At 37.7% G+C, this 22,411-nt stretch overlaps 1 protein-coding gene across 1 annotated transcript in view; it reads right to left on the bottom strand.

The window, feature by feature from the left end:
• CACUL1 (CDK2 associated cullin domain 1) overlaps positions 1–22,411 on the bottom strand; it is a 67,435-nt gene that overhangs the window by 14,107 nt on the left and 30,917 nt on the right. The window contains exons 4-6 of the mRNA XM_070590147.1: positions 8,159–8,254; positions 6,019–6,121; positions 526–615 (exon numbers count right to left, since the gene is read on the bottom strand). Of these exons, the coding sequence (XP_070446248.1) occupies positions 526–615; positions 6,019–6,121; positions 8,159–8,254 (289 nt within the window). The remainder of the gene's footprint in view (positions 1–525; positions 616–6,018; positions 6,122–8,158; positions 8,255–22,411) is intronic.

Below are 22,411 nucleotides of genomic sequence, written 5' to 3'. Positions count from 1 at the left end.
ATAAAAGAAAAAAATCATTCATAATCTAGCACTGAAAGAAAAATTCATGAACCATTTTCATCAAATTTAGTAAAATGAAATTCAAAATTCTGAGACAGTAGAAAAAGAAAAACATTGGTTTACTGGACACATGCAAGAGAATATTTTTGCTACTTTATGTAAGTAACTACTTAATACAAATAATCTGTTGAAAAATTATAACAGAGCAAGACCTGATCCAAATTTAAGTAACTTTAAATCTGAATACTCTACAAGTCACTAATTGTTTAAAGTGGCCTGAGAAAGAAGATATCTCTGCCATCACAGTCTATCCCTAGTACCACAATTTTCACTAGCAGAGAAAGAATTCCAAGTAAGTCCTGAGTTTACATTTCACAATGATAAGTATCTAGTCGACTTTTTCGCTAGAGCAAATCCAAATACGATAGGCCTCAGAAAACACACAGAGAAACACTGTCCTCTTGGATAAGGCCGGAACTGCCACAAACAAACAAGCCAACCCCAAAAGAAATGATGAATGTTTACCTGGTCTGAGAGTGTACAGGCCTTTCACAATATTTGCCATAGTTGAAGGTGTGACCTGAAATGGTGTTGATTGGGCTTCTAAAAGTAAAGCTGAAATAAGACGAGAAAATGGGTTACAAAAATGATGTAACACTGAATTGTCAAGGTTTGTCTTCCTACTACTATTTCTCCCAAAGACTGAAAGGTCAACAAGTACAAGAAAAGAACAGCCCAAGAGAAGAAACTAAGAGTTCATACACTGAAGATTTTTTTTTTAAAAATATGATGCAGTAGCTCAATCTAACAAGTAAATACGTGCAGGTCTGTTGAAACGCTAATGGAAATGATTCAATTCATGGAGGTTCTGAAAATAAGTAAGTAAAGCTTTCCAAAAGCAATAGTATTCATGGTGCTTAATGAGTGTGCTGAGAGTGCCTCCCATCAAGTCCACGATTCAAAAAGAGTCACGCATCTGGGGAATAAACTGTTCTCTAACTCACTCAATCATTTCTCTTTCCCCTAAATCATCACATTTGGCTCTCGGAATTTTTCTGAAATACATGTTATTAGTAATTTCACTAACTGTGATCCGAGTCAGAAACTCACTTTCCCAAATGCTACACCTGCATGTCCTTTTTTCCTTACATCACACTGGCTCATCCTTCCCACCTTCCTGACCGGTGACCATGTGACCCACACCAAACGTGACAACAGAGTCAGTTTTCTTTTAGGTTATCTACTGCCACACAAAAATCCTACAAAAACATTTTTAAATGGATAGGAATAATTCCTCCATATAACATCATTAACAGACACAAATGAATTCTATTATTCAGTGGATACAACAGATATTACTGACTCAGTTCATTTTTAATTTCTCTCTCAAAGACCTGTAATGTACTAACCAAAATCCCATAAAACTTGGCATAATTTTACTCTAAGCCAGGCTTGTAGAATTGTATAAGCTGTTTTCTTCTCTCCATGCCTTTTTAAAAATGAGAACACCATCTCACTTGCCTATAATGATTTTATGGTTTCAAACATACACCGTGCGTTACATTTGAATTTACATGATGAAGGCCAGAGGTGCACTGTTCAAGTTTATCCTTCTGATTTTATCATCAGTAGATAGTTATAATTTTGAATGGCATAGATAAATGTAAGGACGACAAATGTTAAGCACTGCAGAAAATCACATTTTGAAGCGCAACATTTAAAAACAAATTCTAAAGTTGAAGTTCTGAGAGTCTCTTCTACTCAAGGTTCTAATTTCAACATGCACCCAAAACCCAGGTGCGCTCTCTATTAATCAATCATCCTACTTTTTGACCAATCATTCTGGCCTTCAGTAAGTCCTGTTCTCACGAACTCTTCACACTCAACCACACATCATTATGTTGTCAAATATATACATTTGCAAATAACCCCTACATAACTACAATCACCTATGTCAAATCTGATAGCTATGAAGAAATGATAAATTCACAGACTAAATTATACATAAAAAGTATATAAATTAATTTGAATGAATCAACTGAAAATAATTATATTCAATAACAAAAAATTATTAAAGTTGAGAAGGTATAACATTTCACTAAAATCCTTTCCACCTAAACTCATTGGAGGAAAACAGTGTTTAAAAGATTTTCTAATTGAGCTCCCCTTTTAAAGAAAAAGGAATGGGACTATGGAGGAAGCAGTAGCATGAGAGGAAAGAAAATATTTATTGAGTATTTATCAGGTCTTAGGTACTTTGCATTATGCTTAATTCTCATAAGCTTTAACTTAGAATTTACTCTCTCACAAGCTTTATCCTCATCTACTTTTTTTTTTTTACAGATAAGGAAACTGAGGCTACAAATGGAGCAAAAAACATTGAATAATCCATCTAAAGTCACAGAGCTAGCAGGTGGCGGAAGAGGTCCAAGAACGTGTGTTTCATTCTAAATTCTGTATTCTTTCTACTTCACCAAGCCACCACCGAAATGCTGATTTTATATGCAAACTGGTACTAATAAAGTTTTACCCTTAGTAACAGTTTTCTTCCAAAAATTATATAACTTAAAAGAAACAAGGATCCTCCAACAATCCCACTGATGGCCAACTGTCAGTCGGTCAATAGTTTTAAAACTAGAATAGGACCTTAGAGAACTTCCAGCACTAATCCCTTTGACACTAAAGTCTCAGAGGTTAAGTGCCCTCTTGAAAGTCACATGGCTTTTAATAGCTCAACTGGGACCAGAACCAAACTCTTCCGCTCTTTCCATTACTCCTCAGAGCTACAAACTTGCCCAGGAGCTTCTCTCCTTTATTACTTTGAGAAGCAATTCTTAAAATCAAAACTAAAACCAAAAATCTCAAACTACAAGGGCCTCAACTAAAAGGCAGAAGATAACTCCTAAGGATAATAACTGAAATGTATTTAAAACCTTCCGTGCAAACTGAACTATAAATCTTCTACTGCAACTCAACATAGTACATTTTCTCAGGAAATTTCTACCATTAACTGGCCCATTTTGTCATATTTGCTCAGAATCATCAATACAACAGTACCACATAATGTAGAAACCTGGATTAATGTAGACTCTAGCATTTCTGCAGTTTTCAAAGTTTAATGCAAAGTAAGAATTCATTTCAAAGGAAAATAATTTTACCACCAGCCCAAAGTAGAAGCCATTTTAGAAGCATATATGTATGAAAAAATTATTATACCATGGAGAGATGATAGAAAATTACCTTGATCTGCAGCGAGAAGTCCCTGTCCTCATTCATGAAACAACTGCTAGTACTGTGCATTCAAGTACCGATTATTTATTAGCACAGAGGGTGTCCACTGCCCTGCTGTACTGGTTCTAAAACATGGCCACCAAAGTCTTTTGGCATTGAGAGGTGTATCCACGTCCACTCCCCTGGAACCTGGGCTCTGTAACTGCCTGCCCAACAGAATACAGCAAAAGTGACACTGGGCCAGTTTCTGGGCCCACGACCTAGGAAACGGGCAGTTTCCACTTCCTCTATCTTGGGAAGCTCCCTCTTGGAGGACACAAGAGAGGACCCAAAATCCAGCACAACCTGCCAGCCATTTGAGTGAGCCATCCTGCAAGTCCCCAACTCCTGGTCAAGTCGCATCAGCCAACGCAGAGCAGAGCAGCGAGACGCTGCCCCACCAAGCCCTGGCCAGACCGAGGATGTGAGCCAAATGAGAGATAGCCACTACTTTCAGCCATGGTGCTTTGGGGTGATCTGTCACACAGCAATAATAAATGAAACACTAGCATTTCCAAACGTATCTGAAGCCACAAGAAGGAAACTACTGATCAGATTTCAGACAATTATAGAAACTGAGTATAGTTATTTGTTTTGTTGAACTGAGGGGGTGAGTATAGGAAAATGTGTAGCTGGAGACAAGACATCAATTCTTAACAGTTGTGTTTTTCTGGTTTAATTTTAACCTCTCTGTGCCTTAGTTTCCCCACCTGTAAAATGGAGGTAATGACTGTACCTACCTTACAGAGTTATAAGAAATAAATGATATTGGTAAACAATCTACAACAGGTCCTATACCACATAGTAAGCAGCATGTGTGTGTTTAAAAAAGTCTTTTTAATGACCGTCCACATAACATCATTAAACACTTATAGAGTCCCTTGTTAGAGAGCCCAAACCAGCTCCTGGTGGCGAGGCCAGTGGTCGCTTCTTGTATCCCCTACTCTAAGTACAGTGCATGGTAGCTGCTCAATAAATATCTGATAACTCAGTTTTCCCTCATTTACAAAAGCTTAATGGCCTTTTCAGTGTACTTGGAAAAGAACAGGCATACCCATCTTTAAGCGTAATTTTTATTGAAAATCAGACTACGTAAAAAAAACAAAAGGAAGGAATAATCTGTTTATGTTTTCTCTCACCAGATCTGGACTACTATATTCTCTTTGAATATTCTCTTTGCATATGCCCAATAAAACTGACTTCCAAATTACTGACAAACATAAAAAACATATTTACATAGTGAATAAGCTTCTCTAACAAATGGTAGCATTTCTCTACAGAATTTGAACAGGAAAGACTCTAAAATGCTGGGCTCTATCTTACAATAAAAGCAGAAGACAATATTAACATTAGAGGTGATACTCAAATGGTTATAATTAATAGCTGAAATACCCCATGAGATAATGTCTAAAGATATTTGTAAATATCTGCCCAACCTTTAAAAAAAAAAAAGTCAAACTCCCACGATTCTAGGCCTTTATTCTGATTCTAGAATCTCCTGGGAACATCATAATGAAACATATATTATCTTCATCTACAATACTATTTGAAAATCTTGCCTTTCTAAAATAAACTGGCCCTATTTTAACAATTCTTTCTGTTAATTTAAACTCAAAAACGAAAAAAGAGTTTGTGGTCAAGTTTAGAACAATCCTTTTGTCAATTCTGGTAAAAGTTCATTGTGGTAGAAATTAATTATGACTATTAGGAAAGTAAAAATACATACCGCAAATCCAGAATATGTGCCAAATTCTAAAAAACAACTTGATGATATGCATAAACTATGAGCTTTAAAAGGATGCTGCAACAGTAGGTTGCAGGGTCTTCCTAAACTCCACGTGGAGAGGTGTATTCTTTGAGGAAAGGTAGGATAAGATGCTACCTCTGTGAGGGGCAGGGGGCCCGACAACGGGGGGAGAGGAAAAACTAACTGAACTCGGCACTTTGACCTGCTTACTTAATGTGCATAGATAGCCACGTTAAACATTTTAAAAATCACAATTCACAGAAGAGAAAATGCAGGAGCAGAGGCTAAACAGCTTACCTAGGATACAGTCAATAATACAGAGCCAGACTAGAGAAGAGTTTTTGCACTTAAAAGTAAAAATCAGAGAGGATTCTATACTACCATTGCAAAGATATAGCACTGCGCTCCTTCTAGAGTGAAACAAAGTTGGGGTGAACCCCTTAATATTTCCACACTATCAGACGGAAAAAAAAGGCATCCAGCATCAGACCAGATATGAAGGCATTGTCCAATGACATGGCTAAGCTGCTCCCAGCTCACTAGGTGGCCTTCAAGTCACGTTTTCAATCAGTGTCTCTCTCTGTAGAAATGGGCTTCAACACTTCTTGCTATAGGATTCAGAAGATGTCCTCATTGGGGTTTATATAACAATGCTCTCTGATCCAAAAAAAAAAAAAAAGATCATAGAGGCCAGCCCGGTGGCATAGTGGTTGGGTTCACGCACTCTGCTTTGGCAGCACAGAGTTTGCCAGTTCGGATCCTGGGCATTCATCAAGCCATGCTGTGACAGCATCCTACATAAGAGAATATCCTACATAGGAGAATTGTATATGACTAGCATATACAATTATGTACTGGGGCTTTGGGGAGGGAAAAAAAAAAAAAAAAAGAGGAAGATTGGCAACAGATGTCAGCTCAGGGCCAATCATCCTCACCAAAACAAAACAAAACAAAAAAGATCACTGCTAGTGTTACCGCACCCTGTAAGTTGAATTACTTACGCATTAGGCTGTAAATGTGCTTTTCTGCAACATGTTCCGTAAACAGCTTTATAAGGTCATCTTTTAAGTCTCTGTTAAGCTTGGTTTCGATGTAAAACTTATTCTGAAAAAGACATTATTTTTCAGTGCATCGATTAGAGGGAAATGATTAGTTCAATGAGCTGAAGCACTAAAAAATAAATTATTTTAAGAAACAATTCATAAAGGCATCAATTAAACATAAAAACCCAACATCAAAAAACAAAAGCCCTGCCACTATTAGTTATACGTCTTTCTGGCATGAGGTTAAAAGCACATAAATATAAAATGCAATGAACCATACAACTCCAAAAGAACAGGAGGATACCCAACATTAACTAGACAGAGATGTACAGACATATGAACCACACTGTGTGACATGCACTTAATATGCCCTTTAAAAACACTACATTGTCATCTAAAGGCAACATCAGAAAACACTAATGAAAGGTTCCCCATTTATCAATGATCTGGGCTGAAAGCAGGCAGTGGACATACACTGGCTGACTCCCCAACATACATTCCACCTCAGTGATTAGTCTAAGTCATTCAGCTTATGGCATTCCCTATGGATGGACTTTGGTTCAAAGGCAGACACGTGACCCAAGGTAGCCCAATCAGACTGACAGAAACCTAGGCTGAGCAAGAAATTACAGTGATCTTACAATCATGAGGAGCACAGACGACATGCGCAGCAAAGAGACAAAGAAGAACCTGAAACACTGGTGACTGTTGAACCAGAGATTCAACCAAGCTGGAGACTGCCTTACTTTTGGAGTTTTATTACAAGAGACAAGACTTTTCCTTATTTACTTAAATCAGGGATTCTGTTTCTTACAGCCAAAAGCATCCTGATTAGAATGACTAGCAAGTCAAAAAAGATCGAATTTGTTCATGTTTAGATGTTAACTCAATGTATAGTAGCGGAAAATACAAAGAAGAATGTTGACAAGTTGCTCACTGATTCTCTCAATTCTTAAACAGAAGGGTTTTTTTTCTTTAAAAAGTATAAAAATAACATGAGCGTGGTTACAAAATAAAATCGCTCAAAAAGGTGTGCAATAAAAAGAAGGCTTCCACAGCAGACCCTCTGTCCCATTCCCAAAGACCCCACTCTACACTGGGATACCTTCTGAATATTCTTTCTAAAATGTTGCTTGCATATATGTGGGTATGTGCTTTTTTTCCCAGTAAAGAAAAATATACTTGCTAATGAAGAAATATTACACATTGCTTTGCATCTTGCTTTTTCACCTAATGTTGTAACTTGGGAAGATTTTTCTCAAAATAACATACAGACGTCATTATTTTTAACTGCATATTTTTCTACTGAAATATCTTTCATAAATTATTTAAATGATAGTCCTCTGTTGATAATACAGATTTCTCCCAATGTTTTGTTTTGTTTTTTTAAATAAAGTATATCTTATAGAGAGTAAATCATTTTGAGGATGGTATCCCACATTAGCGATCTTTACACCACAGAACATGGAATCAACCTAAACATCCCATTCCCTAACCTAATAAACCAAGAGGAATTGGGACAATGGTTTCTAAGGGCCCCTCTGTTCAACAGGAACACTAACATTAAGATTCTATACTTTATATATTTGAGGGGGGGAGGATAAGCAACAAAGGCAAGAGACTACAAATTAGACTCATGGCATTAATTCTCCAAATGAAAGCGAGCATCAGAATGGAAGCACACTTCACTGTTCTACTTTTTACGGAATGACTTATTTGGTATTTATCACACATCACGTTTTCAGATACATGTCTTAACTCTCTACTTTCTGAAGACAAGAAATCTTTCTTATATATCTTTATTTTCCAAGCACAGTATCTTCCATTTGGCAGAAATAAAATAAACGCTCACTGGGTGACTGCTGACTATTAATGCCTAATTGTCTATTCAGCAATGTTATTCATGAAACTTTAGAAAAGTAAAAGGGTAAATAATTCTTCTATGTCAACACTATCAAACATTACTGAAATAGATTAATTTCCATTTCAAACATAACATATAGTAAAAGAAAAATAGAACATGCTTAACTCTCTGCATCTATCTGTGCTCAGACCAATAAACTGAGGTATTGGAAAGGGGGAGACAGCTCTGACTTACCATATAAATGAAAAGAGGCACAATGCTCTGCAATGCTCCCATATATTGTCCAAGAGCTATATTAAACCTTTCAATATAGAGATCTGGAGGGCTGGCCTGTAAGAAAGAACACAAATGTGATCATTCTGGGAAACCAGGTATAAAGACCTTCCACCACAACCTAAAATGCACACAGACTTAGAAGTCTAAGTCAAAATTCACACTGAAATTCACAATAAAGAAAAGGAGGAGGTTTATATCCTAAAGTTCAGTTAAGACGTTCGATCTCTGTTCCAAGATCTGCTATGCAAAACTGAGGTTTGGTTTAGCTGTCTTTAAAAACTGTGTAGCTTTACCATGTTAGTTAAAAGGCTTGCTGTATTAATGACTAAAAAGGTACATTCACAAGTAAGGTAAATGATAGATTTTTAAAATTATCGCTAAACTATACAGACATTTTCTATAGGAACCAAACTATATTTGGGCCTGGAATGGGGTGGGGGGGGAAAGAAAATCAAGGAAGTGGCACAGACTTAATAATTACCTTAGGCACAGTAATATTCTGAGTTCTGTACTAACTTGGTTGTACTAACATGGTCTCTCTCTCTGCACACCCAGAGGAAAGACCATGTGAGCACAGAGCGAGCAGAGGCCATCTACAAGCCACGAAGAGAGCTCTCATCAGGAACCAATCCAGCTGGCACCTTACTCTGGGACTTCCCAGCCTCAGAACGGTGAGAAATAAAATTCTTTTGCGTAAGCCACCCAGTCTGTGATATTTTGTCATGGCAGCCCAAGCAGACTAACATACTATTTTTTACAAAAATGCATCCATATGCTATTTTATTTTATTCTCTAGAGCTAAATTAATTAGGTATCATTTTGACATTGAAGAAACACACAAATGCGCCAGTAATTTGCCTAAAATTAGAGTGTTAGGAGATGACAGATCCAGGTATTCCAGCTAAGAATTCATTCCTGGGCCAGGGAGTTGGGGGAATGGGCATGGCACAAAACCTCATAAACAAACCAGATTCTACACAGGTCTTACGCACGGCAGTCCCCTAACCTGACAACCAAATCATATACAGAAAGTCTTACTTTCAAACAAGGATACAAGGAAATGCCACACTGAAAGATTCCTAAATATTAAACATTAAAATTATAAAACCATTTCAGCTGTTTTAGAAATAACCAAATGTTCCAATACTATTTCAAAATAAGATTTAATTCAAATTTTTCTCAGTTCTACTTAGAAGCTCAGAATATGTGTAGTGAACTGTCCTTACTTCTAATTCATCTTCCACTCGAGTACCTACTTACAGGTTGGGTGCACCCTAGGTGCTGTTTTTACGGCTATTTTTCTTAGTCCTCTTAACGGCCTTCAAATTGAACACTATTTCCATTTTACATATGAGTCAACTGGAGCTCAGAAATAGTCACGTGACTACAGTCCCACAGCTAATAAACCCAAGAACAAAGACTCAAACCTTGGCCAATCTGAGTCCTTCCAACTATTTACATTCCTTTTTTTAGCACCCTGAAACCTTTAGAAAAAAGTTCAAACTTCCAATTTAGGGCACACTATCTACCTGTCTGCTTTCACATCGCACTCCTTCTCACATGTAACCCAGCACAGTGACCATATGGAACTAGTAACAGTTCCCAAACAACATCAGTGTGCTGTTCTAGGCCTCTGACTCATTCTCCACCTGAACACCTTCATCACGGCCCCGTAACCAGACTCACCTTGCCTATCTCCTGTTCATCCTTCAAGATTTGTGTCACTTCCTCAAAACTATCTGAGCTATATGGCCCTTCAATGGGACACCATCGCACTTATTCACTTCCCCCACGGAGTAGTCTCTGCCACTAAACTTTAAGCCCCTGAAGCACAAGATCCGTGTCTTGTCTTTATATCAGCAGTATCACCAACGCTGACCACAGAGCCTGGGAGAGAGAAACGCGTTTTTGGCAAGGACAGTCTTTAAACCTAAATCTAATCTAGGCTTGTTTAAATCTAAATTGCTATTTTACTATTTCACAAGGCTGTATGACATTAAGCAACTCATTTAGCTCCCTGAATTTCAATTTCCATACACACAAAAGAGGAAAAATACTAACTGTGCTACTTCCAAGATATGCTAAGAATCAAAGAAAACAATGTGTGTTTTGAAAATGTCAAACATGCATATGTAACTAGTAAGAGTAAGTAAACTCCTTTCTGAATTAACTACCTGCTTGTCTAAGACTTCAGAAAAATCCATTAACATTATTAAAGGCATTCTTTGTTAACTAAAGAAGTTGCAGAAAATGGTTCCACATGATGAGCAAATTTTTATAACTAATGAACAGAATCACATGTAATATCTTTCTCTAAACTGCTTCAAAGAACTCTGGAAATGATATTTCAGTATTCAAAAAATAAATTTTAGAAGTATTATATGAAAAAAGAAAATGAAGAGTTTTTGCATTAAAATAATTTTCCCTTTTCATAAAAAGGACACTTCATTTATCCACAAGGTAAAAGTATGAACACTGATCAAAAGGCACACTTAATAGCAGACAGAATAAATAAAATTGAATTCTTTATTCTTTTCAAGAATTCCCAAAGCCTCAAAGGTTATGAGTATTAAAAAGGACTTTTTGTAAAGAATCAAACGTCAGAACATTTACTTAGCTTTTTATACTTCCACATTTCATGCAGCACTTATTCAAAACCTTTTAAATAACAGGACTATAAACTATAAGTCTTCTAAAATAAATCCAATCTCTTTACTAGGAACTTAGAAATAACTGCTGTTTAAAAGAAAAAAAATTAATCAAATTATTCCTCTTTAAAACTTAAGTCCAGTATACTTTGGGCCCCACTGGGGAAACTGCAACCTATTTGATTTACATTATTTCAACATGAATGTATTTGGCTTGGACATTAAATGAAATTTTTTACCCTTAAAATAAGCAAGCTTCATTTTCTTCTCAAACAAAACAAGAAAAAGCAAGCAGCCAGAAAAATAACCATGACTCCAAACTTGCTCCAACTTTTCATAACAGACCTAGAGTCCCTGAAATTTATAATATAGCTGGTAGGAATGTTTTAATTTCTTCTTTTTTTAAATGAGTAATGCATTCATCTGGTTTAAAATTCAAATGAGTTCAAAAAAGTTTAAAGAGTTTACCTGTCATCCCTTCCTCCTTGAACCAACCGACACTTAATTCCTCTATATTCTTCCAGAAGAATTTTACGCACATACAAGAACATAAGTGTCCCGTTTATATCCCTTTCCACACAGATGCTAACACACAATCACACTGATCTGCACTTTTCCTAACAATGCATCTTGGAGACAGTTTTATTCTAGTGATTGTCAAGCATTCTGGTCTCAGGAACTCTTTAAATTCTTAAAAATAACTAGATTCCAAAAAGCTTTTGTTTATACTGTGGGTTATATCTATCATATTTACCATATTAGAAATTAAAACTGGGTTTTAAAAATACGTGTTAACTCATTCTAAAATGACTATAAACGCATTGCACTTTAACATATTTTAATACTAAAACATGGTTACATATTTTATATTATAAACTACAGTTATATGTTAATAACTTTTTTTTTTTTTAATGGTAAGAAGAGCAGTATTGTTTCTACATTTCTGCAAGTCTCTTTAGAGTCTGGCTTAATGGAAGACACCTGGATTCTCTGTCGGCTTCTGTACTGAATCAGCTGTGACGTGCTGTTTTGGTTGAAGTAAATGAAGAAAACCAACCCTCGCACAAATATGTAGACAGAAAAGGAAGGTATATTTAATAGCCTTTTCAGACAATCGTGGATATTCTTTGAAACTTGACAAGTGGTAGTTTCTTAATAGTTGCAACATGAAATCTGAAACTTTGTACTCCATTACATTAAAACCCACTGTTCTAGCTCCTACTTTGATGGCTCTTTTACAGACATTTTATAACATCACGAATTGGTCATTTGGAAAATACTGACTCACTGAGCTAAGCAGAACTTCCAAACGTCGACAAATTTCACCATACAACATTTAAAAAAATTATATTTGTTAATATCACCACCTATCTCATCAGAAGTCTTTATAAGTATTGGGAAACTATCAAGGTCATCATGGTAGATACGCATTTTCCAAAACTCTAATTTTCACTTCAAAGCTCAGATTTTATCATTGGCAACAAATACTGTCAGCTGTTTTCCTGGAAGTCATACACTTCATTCATTTTTGAGAAAATGTGGGTCAAATAACAAAGTCCAAATAACCACAGTTTGTCAGTCACTCATTCTTTCAAATAAAAATAGTGTTCTAGAGGGGGAAAAAAACCCAGCTAGTTTAGCTCAAAACCACACAAGGGCTTTTTCTCAAAACAATCATTGTTACTTTGGTACGCAGCTTCCCATTTCTTCACAAAGAATATTTTTTTAGGTATACTCAAAGTCAGAATTTAATAAAATTAGTAACTTTCACCACTTCATCTAGGACGTTCTTAAGTGGAATGCTTTTGTTTTCTACTGCGAGTGTGTGGAAGTGAAGATTCGGGCTAAGGCAACACTAGTTTTACCCACCATTGTTTTTGCACCATCAGAACAAATATCAACCTAGTGAAAAGCGCAAATAATATCTTAGTAGTATTAGAAAAACAGTGTTGATTTTGTGGACCCCCTGAAAGGATTTCAGGGACCCTCAGAGCTCCTGAAACCACTCTTTAAGAAATCTGTTTTCTAAGTACAATGTTTGAATGTATTAATTAGTCTCCATATTAATAGCTTGTTGCTAATCTTTTGTTACCACAATGTTGTAATAAATAACTTCATACAGATGTTATTTTGTAGACAGCAGTTTTAAAGAAAAATTTTAAAGTTAAAAAATGCAGAACTAGATGATAATCTTATGTATCACTATTTAAAAACAAAATAATTTTGGCACCCACTTTTACAGACTCAACCCATTAAATTTCACCAAATAAATTAATACACACACACACACACAATTTACTTACTGAGTATATTCCTTAATAAGTAAATTGTGAGAAATGCCTTACAGCAAGAAAGGAAGGGTCAGGTTTGATACACACACCAAACCTTCGCAGGAAGGAAGGAGAACAGAAGCTTGCTATCTTTAATTTTGAAAGCTAGATAAAGAAGCTTGGTCAGTTACTCTAATTAGATGCATATTAAAACAGCATGATTTATTTAAATAATTTTACCAGCCAATAACCTTAAATATACTATGATCTAGGTCAGTACTGCCCAAAAGAACTTTCCACAATGATGGAAATGTCCTGCATCTGCACTGTCCAATATGGTGGCCAGTGGCCATGTGTGTGGCTACTGGGAACCTGAAATGCATTTAACGAAAATAAGGAATTGAATTTTTATTTCATTTTAATTTTGTTACATGTGGCTAGTGGCTACCAAATTAGACACTGCAGGTGTAAAATACAGACAAGTTCCACAATTTCATACTTATATCCCTTCTTTCCTATGTCCCATCCCCATCCCATCAAAACAAAACGTAAAAAAATTTAAGAATATGTGCTTTTATGTTCACAAAAACATTTTGGCTGTCTTCAAGTGAAGAAATGACTTTTGCAAATAAAATGAGAGAGAGGGAAGAAAGGAAGGGAGGGAAGGATCTAATAAACATAACAAGGCCACTAACGTATCTTCACAGAAGTAATACAGGTTCACTGAAATTTAAAAAAATGTGAAATGTAATTATAGAAAAATAACCACTACCAACATTGGTAAATAACTACTAACATTTTCTCCTGTTCTTTTGTGTGTGTGTGTGTGTGTGTATATTTTAACAAATATGGGATTACATTGTTTTGTAAACCGCTTTTATCGTTCAGCCATATGTCATCAACACTTCCCAGGTCAAATATATTTCTACAACCTAATTTTAATGACCTCTGCACACACCATCGTCTGTTCCATCAATCCCCCTTCATTAGATACTTAAACTGTGCTTTGCTATTTCTGTTATCGAGGTTTACACGGATGCTTCTAATCCAGACTGCACTTTGGTGGTGCAAACACGTTCAGTGGCTTCAGCAATAGCACCACCTTATATTTAAACACAAAATGACACCACTCCTTGCTTAAGAGACAGACCAGGGTGAGGAACAATGGCACATTTCCACAGGCACATCACCTAACGAGTTTCTTGATGCAGATTCCTTTGCCATATTCCAACGTCCTGACTCAGAAACTTTCCAGACTGTATATCTTTAACAAGAACTTCAGAGGATTCCTTCAACCGCTGACCCAGCAGCTGTTAAGCCTTTAGAAACCTCTACCTGGGACCACTTCAAAGGAGAGAGAGGAGCTCTCTAGGAAGGAGGCCTAGAGGATTCACGAGAGGGTTGAGCAGCAAGTACCCACGCCAATTTAGCCGCAAACTATACTGAAATTAGTAAAAACATGATACACTAACATTTTAACATTAGTGTTGAGACTATAGGTGAATTTTTCTTTGAAATTTAACACCTTCCTGACTGTTACTGAATTCAGTGATAACAAAGTTATTAGAAGGTCACAGTGAAGTTCCACCTCCACTTAGAATCAGTCCCACCCTTACAATAACAAAAAGCTGGTTAACCTACATAATCAATTTTTTGAGCTCATCAGAGACCTGAGGTGACTGTGTTTTACATTTGCAACGTCCAAACAGGAGAAACAAATTCCAAAGAGTGACAAGCTCCTCTAAGGAAAGAAAAGACACAGGAACTGTTTCTCCTTTGGTGATGGCAGCCACAAAAGCTGGTAAGAAAACAACAGAAGTTGTCATCAATCATTAAAAGCCAAGCGTGAACTAACAGTGGAGAATCCCTGGGAGCCTCAACACAAGGGCGGTCCACCCCTACTCTCCAGCTCTTTTCCATGGGTTTCCACTAGGTCATTCAGAGAGAGACTGAGGACAGAGAAAGAGATCTGAGAGCCACCCTGGATGGCACAGATGTGCAAGGCTGTCAAGGTCTGAGGAGGGAAGAGGAGTACCGGAGAAGCCCATGCACACTCTGGGCCCTCCATCAGGAAAAAGGTGGTGATTAGCTGCCAACGGAAGACATGAACAAATGCCTGTGTACTGGACCCGACTCAGATACACAAGCTTGCTGAAGGGAAGAGGTCAGAGACCTACCTGCACGCCCTCGTGACTCTTCTTTGACCTGCGGCAAAAACTGCCTACTGCTGGGGGATGGGCAGGTAATCCTCCAGCCCTCCTGTCACAGGTAAAGGTCAGCCACCACTGGAGAGGGGGAAGAAAATCCACTCATGCCCAGGTTTCTACACTATTACAAAGCAAAAGCATACTACTGCTGAGGGAAGTGCAGGAAACTTGCTCACTCCCCGGCGCCCAAGAGACACAAGGCAAAATGCGGCTGCCACAGGGGTGCAGGGGACAAGAGGTACGGGGGTAGAAGGAGAGCAAGAAACCCTCCAGAGCTAGACCAGAGGTCAACAAACTAGAGCCTGCAGCCAAATTTGGTCCACCACCTGTTTTTATAAATAAAGTTTTACTGGAACAGTCATGCCTACTCATTTATGAACTGTCTATGGCTGCCTTCACGCTGCAACAGCAGAGCTGAAGATGCTGCAACAGAGACCATAAGGCCCATGGACATATTTACTATCTGGCCCCTGACAGAAAAAGTTTACTAACCCCTGCTCTAACCATGAACTGAGGAAGAAAAGACCATCTGCAACTGGGGTGGCGAAGAGGGAGCTGAGAACACTGAGCAAGCCCCACCTCCGAGGGCTCAGCACACAGGGACTACCTATGACTACGGCAGGAGCGAGAGCACCAGAAAAAAACCAAAAAACTTGTCCCCCATTCCCCAAGCAATAAGCAAGAGCCATCCACTCACTGCTGGGAGAGGGGCCATGGAGCAAAGAAAAGCCCCTCAGTGAGGCAGGGCCTGCTAAGAGCTGGCGGTAGAGCAGAAGACTGGAAAAATACCTCTGATTCACACTAGGAACAGGGTAGCCACAGCCCACTAGCAGAGAATCTAAAGCTGGTAGTAACAACAAAACTCAAACCCAGCTCAACTACTGACAGGCCTGACTCAGCTCCTCACACTAACAGCCTGACAGAAAAGAGGCATGCCGATTTCTAGGCATAAATATTACTGATGTCAGTCTCTGCTGTTGTTTTATACACAATCTCCAGCATTCAATCAAAAATTAAGAAATACCCCAAAAAGCAAGAAAACACAACCCACTGTCAAGAGTTAAAGAGTCGGCAGGCCCAGATGCAGAGATGCTCACAAGCTGGAACTATGATACACACTTTAAAATAACTATGATTAATATATGTAATGACTTACTAGAAATGGTGGACAACACACATAAAAAGATGGGGAATTTCAACAAACAAATGGAAAGTATTTCTTTCTAAATCAATTGGGAATGCTAAAAATTCTCCAATAGTTCCTTCATAATCTTTTAATATGTATTCCTATATTACCAAGTATGACTTCGGCATTTTGGATACCATACAAATAGACCTGGATGCTCTCTCAAGGATCCTTAGTATTATTTTCAGAACAAAACTAGAAATTCCTTTTTTTTTTTTTAAATCTGCCTCTACATGACTAACTCTAGCAAAAACTAACAGTGTGTTATATGCTTTTAGTCTAATTAGTTTATTCCAAGACTTTCCAGAGCAACACCATACTGCCAATGGACAGATTTGTTAAGGCTACAGAAGCAACACCAATTACACCTGAGGCTGACACAAAGATGCTACAGAAAAATGGAATTTCTTCCCAAATAGACACATACATCTGACATTGCATTCTCATTCCTGCTGTACAGATATTGTTTCCATAGTAGAATATCCAAAAAAAAGCTGTTATATAGAAGGTAAATGAACCTTAGGAGCTGTTAAAAGCTATAATATATGTATGAGATGCTCCTAATATAAAGTGTAAGAATGATTTTCTAATTAAAAGCACAATACAGAAGTTAAAGTGAGTCTAACATAAGACAGCAGAAGACACTTCTCTCTTAGGTCTCTCCACTCTGAAAGTTAACTGCTACAATTGTTACTACTACTATCATATGGAAATGTCTTCTTGATTTATTTCTAAAATAAGACTTTCCTCATTTTCCAAATACTATTTGGCTTGAACAGCCTCTGTGATCCTGGATTGCTTTAGCTTATCCACACAACAATGAGATAAACCTAGGTTCAAATCCTAGCTTTTCACAGACTAGTCATAAAAGGTTCAAGGATTACTTAATAGAGAAAATATCTAAAGAAGTCTGACGGACTAGGATGACTTCTCACTTTCCTATACACCTATATACCTTTTTAACACTTAGCAAAAATTACCATCTATCCTTATTTGCTTACTTTTTAAAGGAAACTTTTTCCTTATTTTTTCCAATTTAAGCACACAACTGTCTCAAAAAAAAAAGCTTATTTCAAAAAGAGTACAACTCATAATTGTATTCCGTACACTATGATAATAAACAGTTGCAAATAACTGTTTGTTATCTAAGTGATTTTACTCTCCTGCTCATCACAAATTCCACCTTCCAAGTTGAGGATGCTGTTTTAACTGGGACAAGTCGACGATTCTAGTGAATCTCCACTGTAAAGCAAGCATGTTCTTTATCAACTAAGAAATACTTTTACTGGATCTCTCTTTGGGGCCTGGCTTTATGATAAGCCCTATGAGGACACATGAAAAGAAAACACAGTCCTTGTCTCCAAAGACTGATAGTAAACTTATTAGAATTATGCTCTGAATGGAAGCCTAGAGACTGAGGGTTAGGGTGTCTCTGGCAAATTCTCTGAGACAAGAACAACTTTGCTATAACAACTGCTTTAAGCGCTCGTTTGGATTAGAAAACAGATCTCCAAATAACTTACGAAGGAGAACTTTCAGTAGAATACACACGTGAAGAGCTACTTACCAGCTAGCAATGATATTTATTTTACTTGAAATCTATGTAGAAAGGATAACAGGCAATTCTTATTATCTAAAATCTTCCTCACTCTAGTAAGGAATAAATAGCATATTTGGAGGAATGAAAGTTCTTTTTTTTAAACACACTTTATAGTTCAAGAGATATAGAAATTATACCCTTTAAAAAAAACATAGAATTTCAAATGACCACATACAACTAGTTGAGCTTTGCTGCCACCCACCGGACAAAACACAAATAGCAAAGCAACCCTTCTCTGATTTTAAACACCAACAAAGTCTGGCTCAGTTTGCTGGCAGTTTGGAAATAAAGCTTTTATGTGTAATCTGGTGTCTGTGAAGAGTGAAGTTAAGCATTGTGGACTGATTATGGTTTAGTTTCTATTATTAATTGGTTTGAGAGTCAAATTATATTTAATTCAAGATATATTTAGCTTAGAAGACATCAAAAGTATAATTTTACTAAAATGAATGGTTTAAACGTAATTAGTTAACTTCCTCTTAAAACAGTTGAAAAATACTCATTTAAACTATTCTAAATTCAGTCCTGGGGCCAGTCCCATGGCCAAGTGGTTAAGTTCGCGTGCTCCACTTCGGCGGCCTAGGGTTACCCCGGTTCAGATCCTGGGCACGGACATGGCACCGCTCATCAGGCCACACTGAGGCGGTGTCCCCCATGCACAACTAGAAGGACCCACAACTAAAATATACAACTATATACTGGGGGGATCTGGGGAGTAAAAAAGCAGGAAAAAAAAAAAAAAAGATTGGCAACAGTTGTTAGCTCAGGTGCCAATCTTTTAAAAAAAAATTTTTTTTAATAAAAAAATAAATTCAGTCCTATTTGAGAATAAAAATTGCAACATTTTCCTTCTCCGCCTCTGTCTTTGTGGTCTCTCCTCCTCAGGACCCAGAACTCAGGTTAGTATTACTGGTGCTATTCCTAACACTTTAATGTTATCGTCCTGGCCTGGGAACCAGATCTCTGTTTAAACACTGTTTACTGGGGGTTATGTACAGTGTAAGTTCCAAATCAGTGAGAGACAACTGTTGGAAGGAACACACTTGCTAGTGGGTTACTGACTATAAAAGTACTAGAGTAAAACAGCAGACTATTATTGTTTGGTGAAAGTGAAAATATACTCTCAATTCCATAAAGCGCATTAACGTATACAATAAATTTATCACCATTACGTGGGAAGAAAATGCCTCCCAAATGCTCTAGTGGATTCTGGATTCAGACACACACAAACGTAATTGCAATGTGGAAGTGTCATTTAAGACAGCTTTAAGAATAAAGGATGCCATATCCACCAAATTCAATTACCGAAACAGTAGTGAGGCAAAACAGGATATTCCCAACATCGTCAATTCAAATACTTACTGTGTCAGTCAAAAAACAGCCCCCTAAATCTCAGCGACTTAACACAACAGAGCTTGGATAAACAAAATGTGGTAAAACCATACAATGGAATGTTATTCAGCCACAAAAAGCAATGAAGTATTAATCATGCTATAAATATGAATGAACCCTGAAAACACTATGCTAAGTTAATTAAGCCAGACACAAAGGGCCACATACTGTCTAACTCCATTTCTAGGAAATGTCCAGAACAGGCAAATCCACAGAGACAGAAAGCAGATTAGTTGTTGCCAGAGGCTGAGATAAGGGGAGAAGAGGGAGTGAGTGCCAATGAGTCCTGGGTTTCTTTCCAAGGTGACTAAAATATTCTGAAGTTACTGGTGATGGTACACAACTTTGCGACCATACTAAAAATTACTGAGTTGTATAATTTAAAAAGGTGAATGTTACGATATATGAATTGTATTGCAATAAAAAAACAGACTTTAAAAATAGAAAAAATATATAGCAAACCTTTCTTTCTCATTCATGTTCCATGCCCATCTTGAGGGTCTGGTCCATGTCATACTTACTCAGGGACCCAGGTTAAGGGAGCTGCTACCATCTGGAACACTCAGCAGGAAAAGGGAATCATGGAAATTGCACAGCGGATCTTAACGGCTTCAGATCTTTGGGTACACACCTCACTAAACACACTTCACTTTCATCACAATTCACAGGCCAAAGCACCTGGCCAAGTCTAACTGCGATGGCAGAGAGAAGTACCCTCCTACCAGGTATCCAGAAGGAAGAGAATTGGAAACCTTTGGTCAACAGCATGACGACTAGCACATTTACCTAACGTGTAGTTATCTTAGTCCAAGACTACAACAAGCCAAGAGAAACCAGTACCATTAAGTCAGGATTCTTGCCCTCCAGAAGCTTAAATTTGGCAAAGGTGATAACCTGCTTGGTAACTAAATATGAGCCAAAGCACTAAACTAAGGACTACAGTATCAATACAAACAAAGTGCCACAGCAAACAAGAGAAAGTGATTGATTAAGCCTGCCGAGAATAGTGAAGTTAAAAGCTGAGCAAACCCTAACAGACAAGTAGAATGCCCCCCTTGCAGAAAGGGAAAGGAGGAAAGAAGTAGCAGCAAAAGAAACCAAACGAGGGGCCAGCCTGGTGGCATAGTGGTTAAGTTCAAGCACTCCGCTTTGGCAGCTCGGATTTCGCAGGTTTGGATCTCGAGCATGGACCTAGCACTGCTCCTCAAGCCCCACTGTGGCAGCATCCCACATAAAGTAGAGGAAGACTGGCACAGATGTTAGCTCAGCAACAATCCTCCTCAAGAAAAAAAGAGGAAGACTGGCAACAGATGTTGGCTCAGGGCCAATCTTCTTCACCAAAAAAAAAGAAGAGAAAGAAAGAAACCAAATGCGAAAACACACAAAGAAGAAAAGACAAAGTCCGGTTAAATTTTAAAAGCAAAACACTGTTACATTATCTTGCTGAGTTCAGAGTGTGAAGGGCCTTGAAACCCTTGTTAAGGAGTATGGTCTTCGCTCTTTAGATAGAGAGGCAACCGGTTAAATAAACAGATGACATGATAAGTGTGAAAAATAAACAAAACGGATTCAGGGAAGGTGCAGGGCCAAGATATAAACTAGAAATCTTTTTCTATTGTTCAGGCAAGTACCAATGAGGACCTAAACTAGGGAGATGGCAGGGGATAGATTTGAGACATTTTACAAAGGGAGAAATTAGCAAGACTTGTGACTCATTTCATGTCTCTGTCCTATTACTCACCAAATTCCAGCACATTAAAATGATCATTACACCTTTCCCCTAAACAGTATAAAGAATAAACCCATATCTTCTTTATCTCTGTACCCTAAGCATCTAGCACATTGCCTGGCATACGAACACTAACCATGTGTTGAACTAAAGATTCTAAAACCATCACCATTCTCCTCCCCTCTCTCAAGTCCCTCTAACATTTCTATTGAAACCAAAATGACCTTTGAATCCTCTCACCCCACCTCTCCTCCAACTAGTTACTGTCTTATCTGTACTGTTTCTTTGATCTCTGCATCGGGTCCCAAATACTTCTTTCTCCTTTTTTATTACCAACAAGTCCGTGATTTCCTATCCATGATTCCTGGGGCCCGACGCGTGCCACAATTCAGAACTTTTCAGATCTGGAAGGTATTATGGTACATATACCATATATTATGTAAAACACCCAGTAGAGACTGGGAACATCAACACACTGATATATTTCTGAGAGAAAATGTATGAATGTTCCCACTAAGTTCCTCACATGAGTTTAGATCAAGTTTGACTCCCAAATGAGTTTTGGCACCAAACCCAGGAGGAAAAAAATCCCATTTTCAAAGCTTTTTTTGGATTTTGGAATAGCAGATAAGGGACTGTGGACCTGTATAACTCACCTAGTCTACTGCAATCACATCTCATTCTTTCCTACTCCAATCCATTGTGTATTGTCTTACCACACCAATCTAAGATGCAACTCCTGGCATTGAAGGGCTTCTAAAATTTGGCTCAGTCTGCCTTGTTCAGCCTTATCTTCTCCCAGTCTCTCTCAACTATCTCACACTGTATCCTCATGGGACCACTCCTTGTTACTCAAACCTCTCCAAAGAGCTGCCTTTGCTTAGGAAGCTCCCTCAGTCCGAAACACCCACTCCCCAAACATCTACCCATCTTTCCTGCTGCCTTCCTCTTCATTCCTCCACCTGGCTGTGATTTCACCTTCAGTCTGAGGTGGCACTCTCCTATTCTGCTTCGCATCATAGCTCTCTTAGTATTTCTTATTGTTCCAAAGGTCTCCTAGGAGAGATTGTGACTTTTTTCTATGGGTTTCATTTGTTATTATTTTTCTAATTTCTTGAGATAAATGCTGAAGCCACTGATGTGTTAATTTCTCACTATGACTGTGGATTTATCTGTTTC

This window comes from Equus przewalskii, chromosome 1, assembly GCF_037783145.1.
Source record: "Equus przewalskii isolate Varuska chromosome 1, EquPr2, whole genome shotgun sequence".
Classification (NCBI taxonomy): domain Eukaryota; kingdom Metazoa; phylum Chordata; class Mammalia; order Perissodactyla; family Equidae; genus Equus; species Equus przewalskii.
The sequence above is the reverse complement of the archived record's forward strand: the minus strand, read 5'-3'. Positions and strand labels throughout refer to the sequence as shown.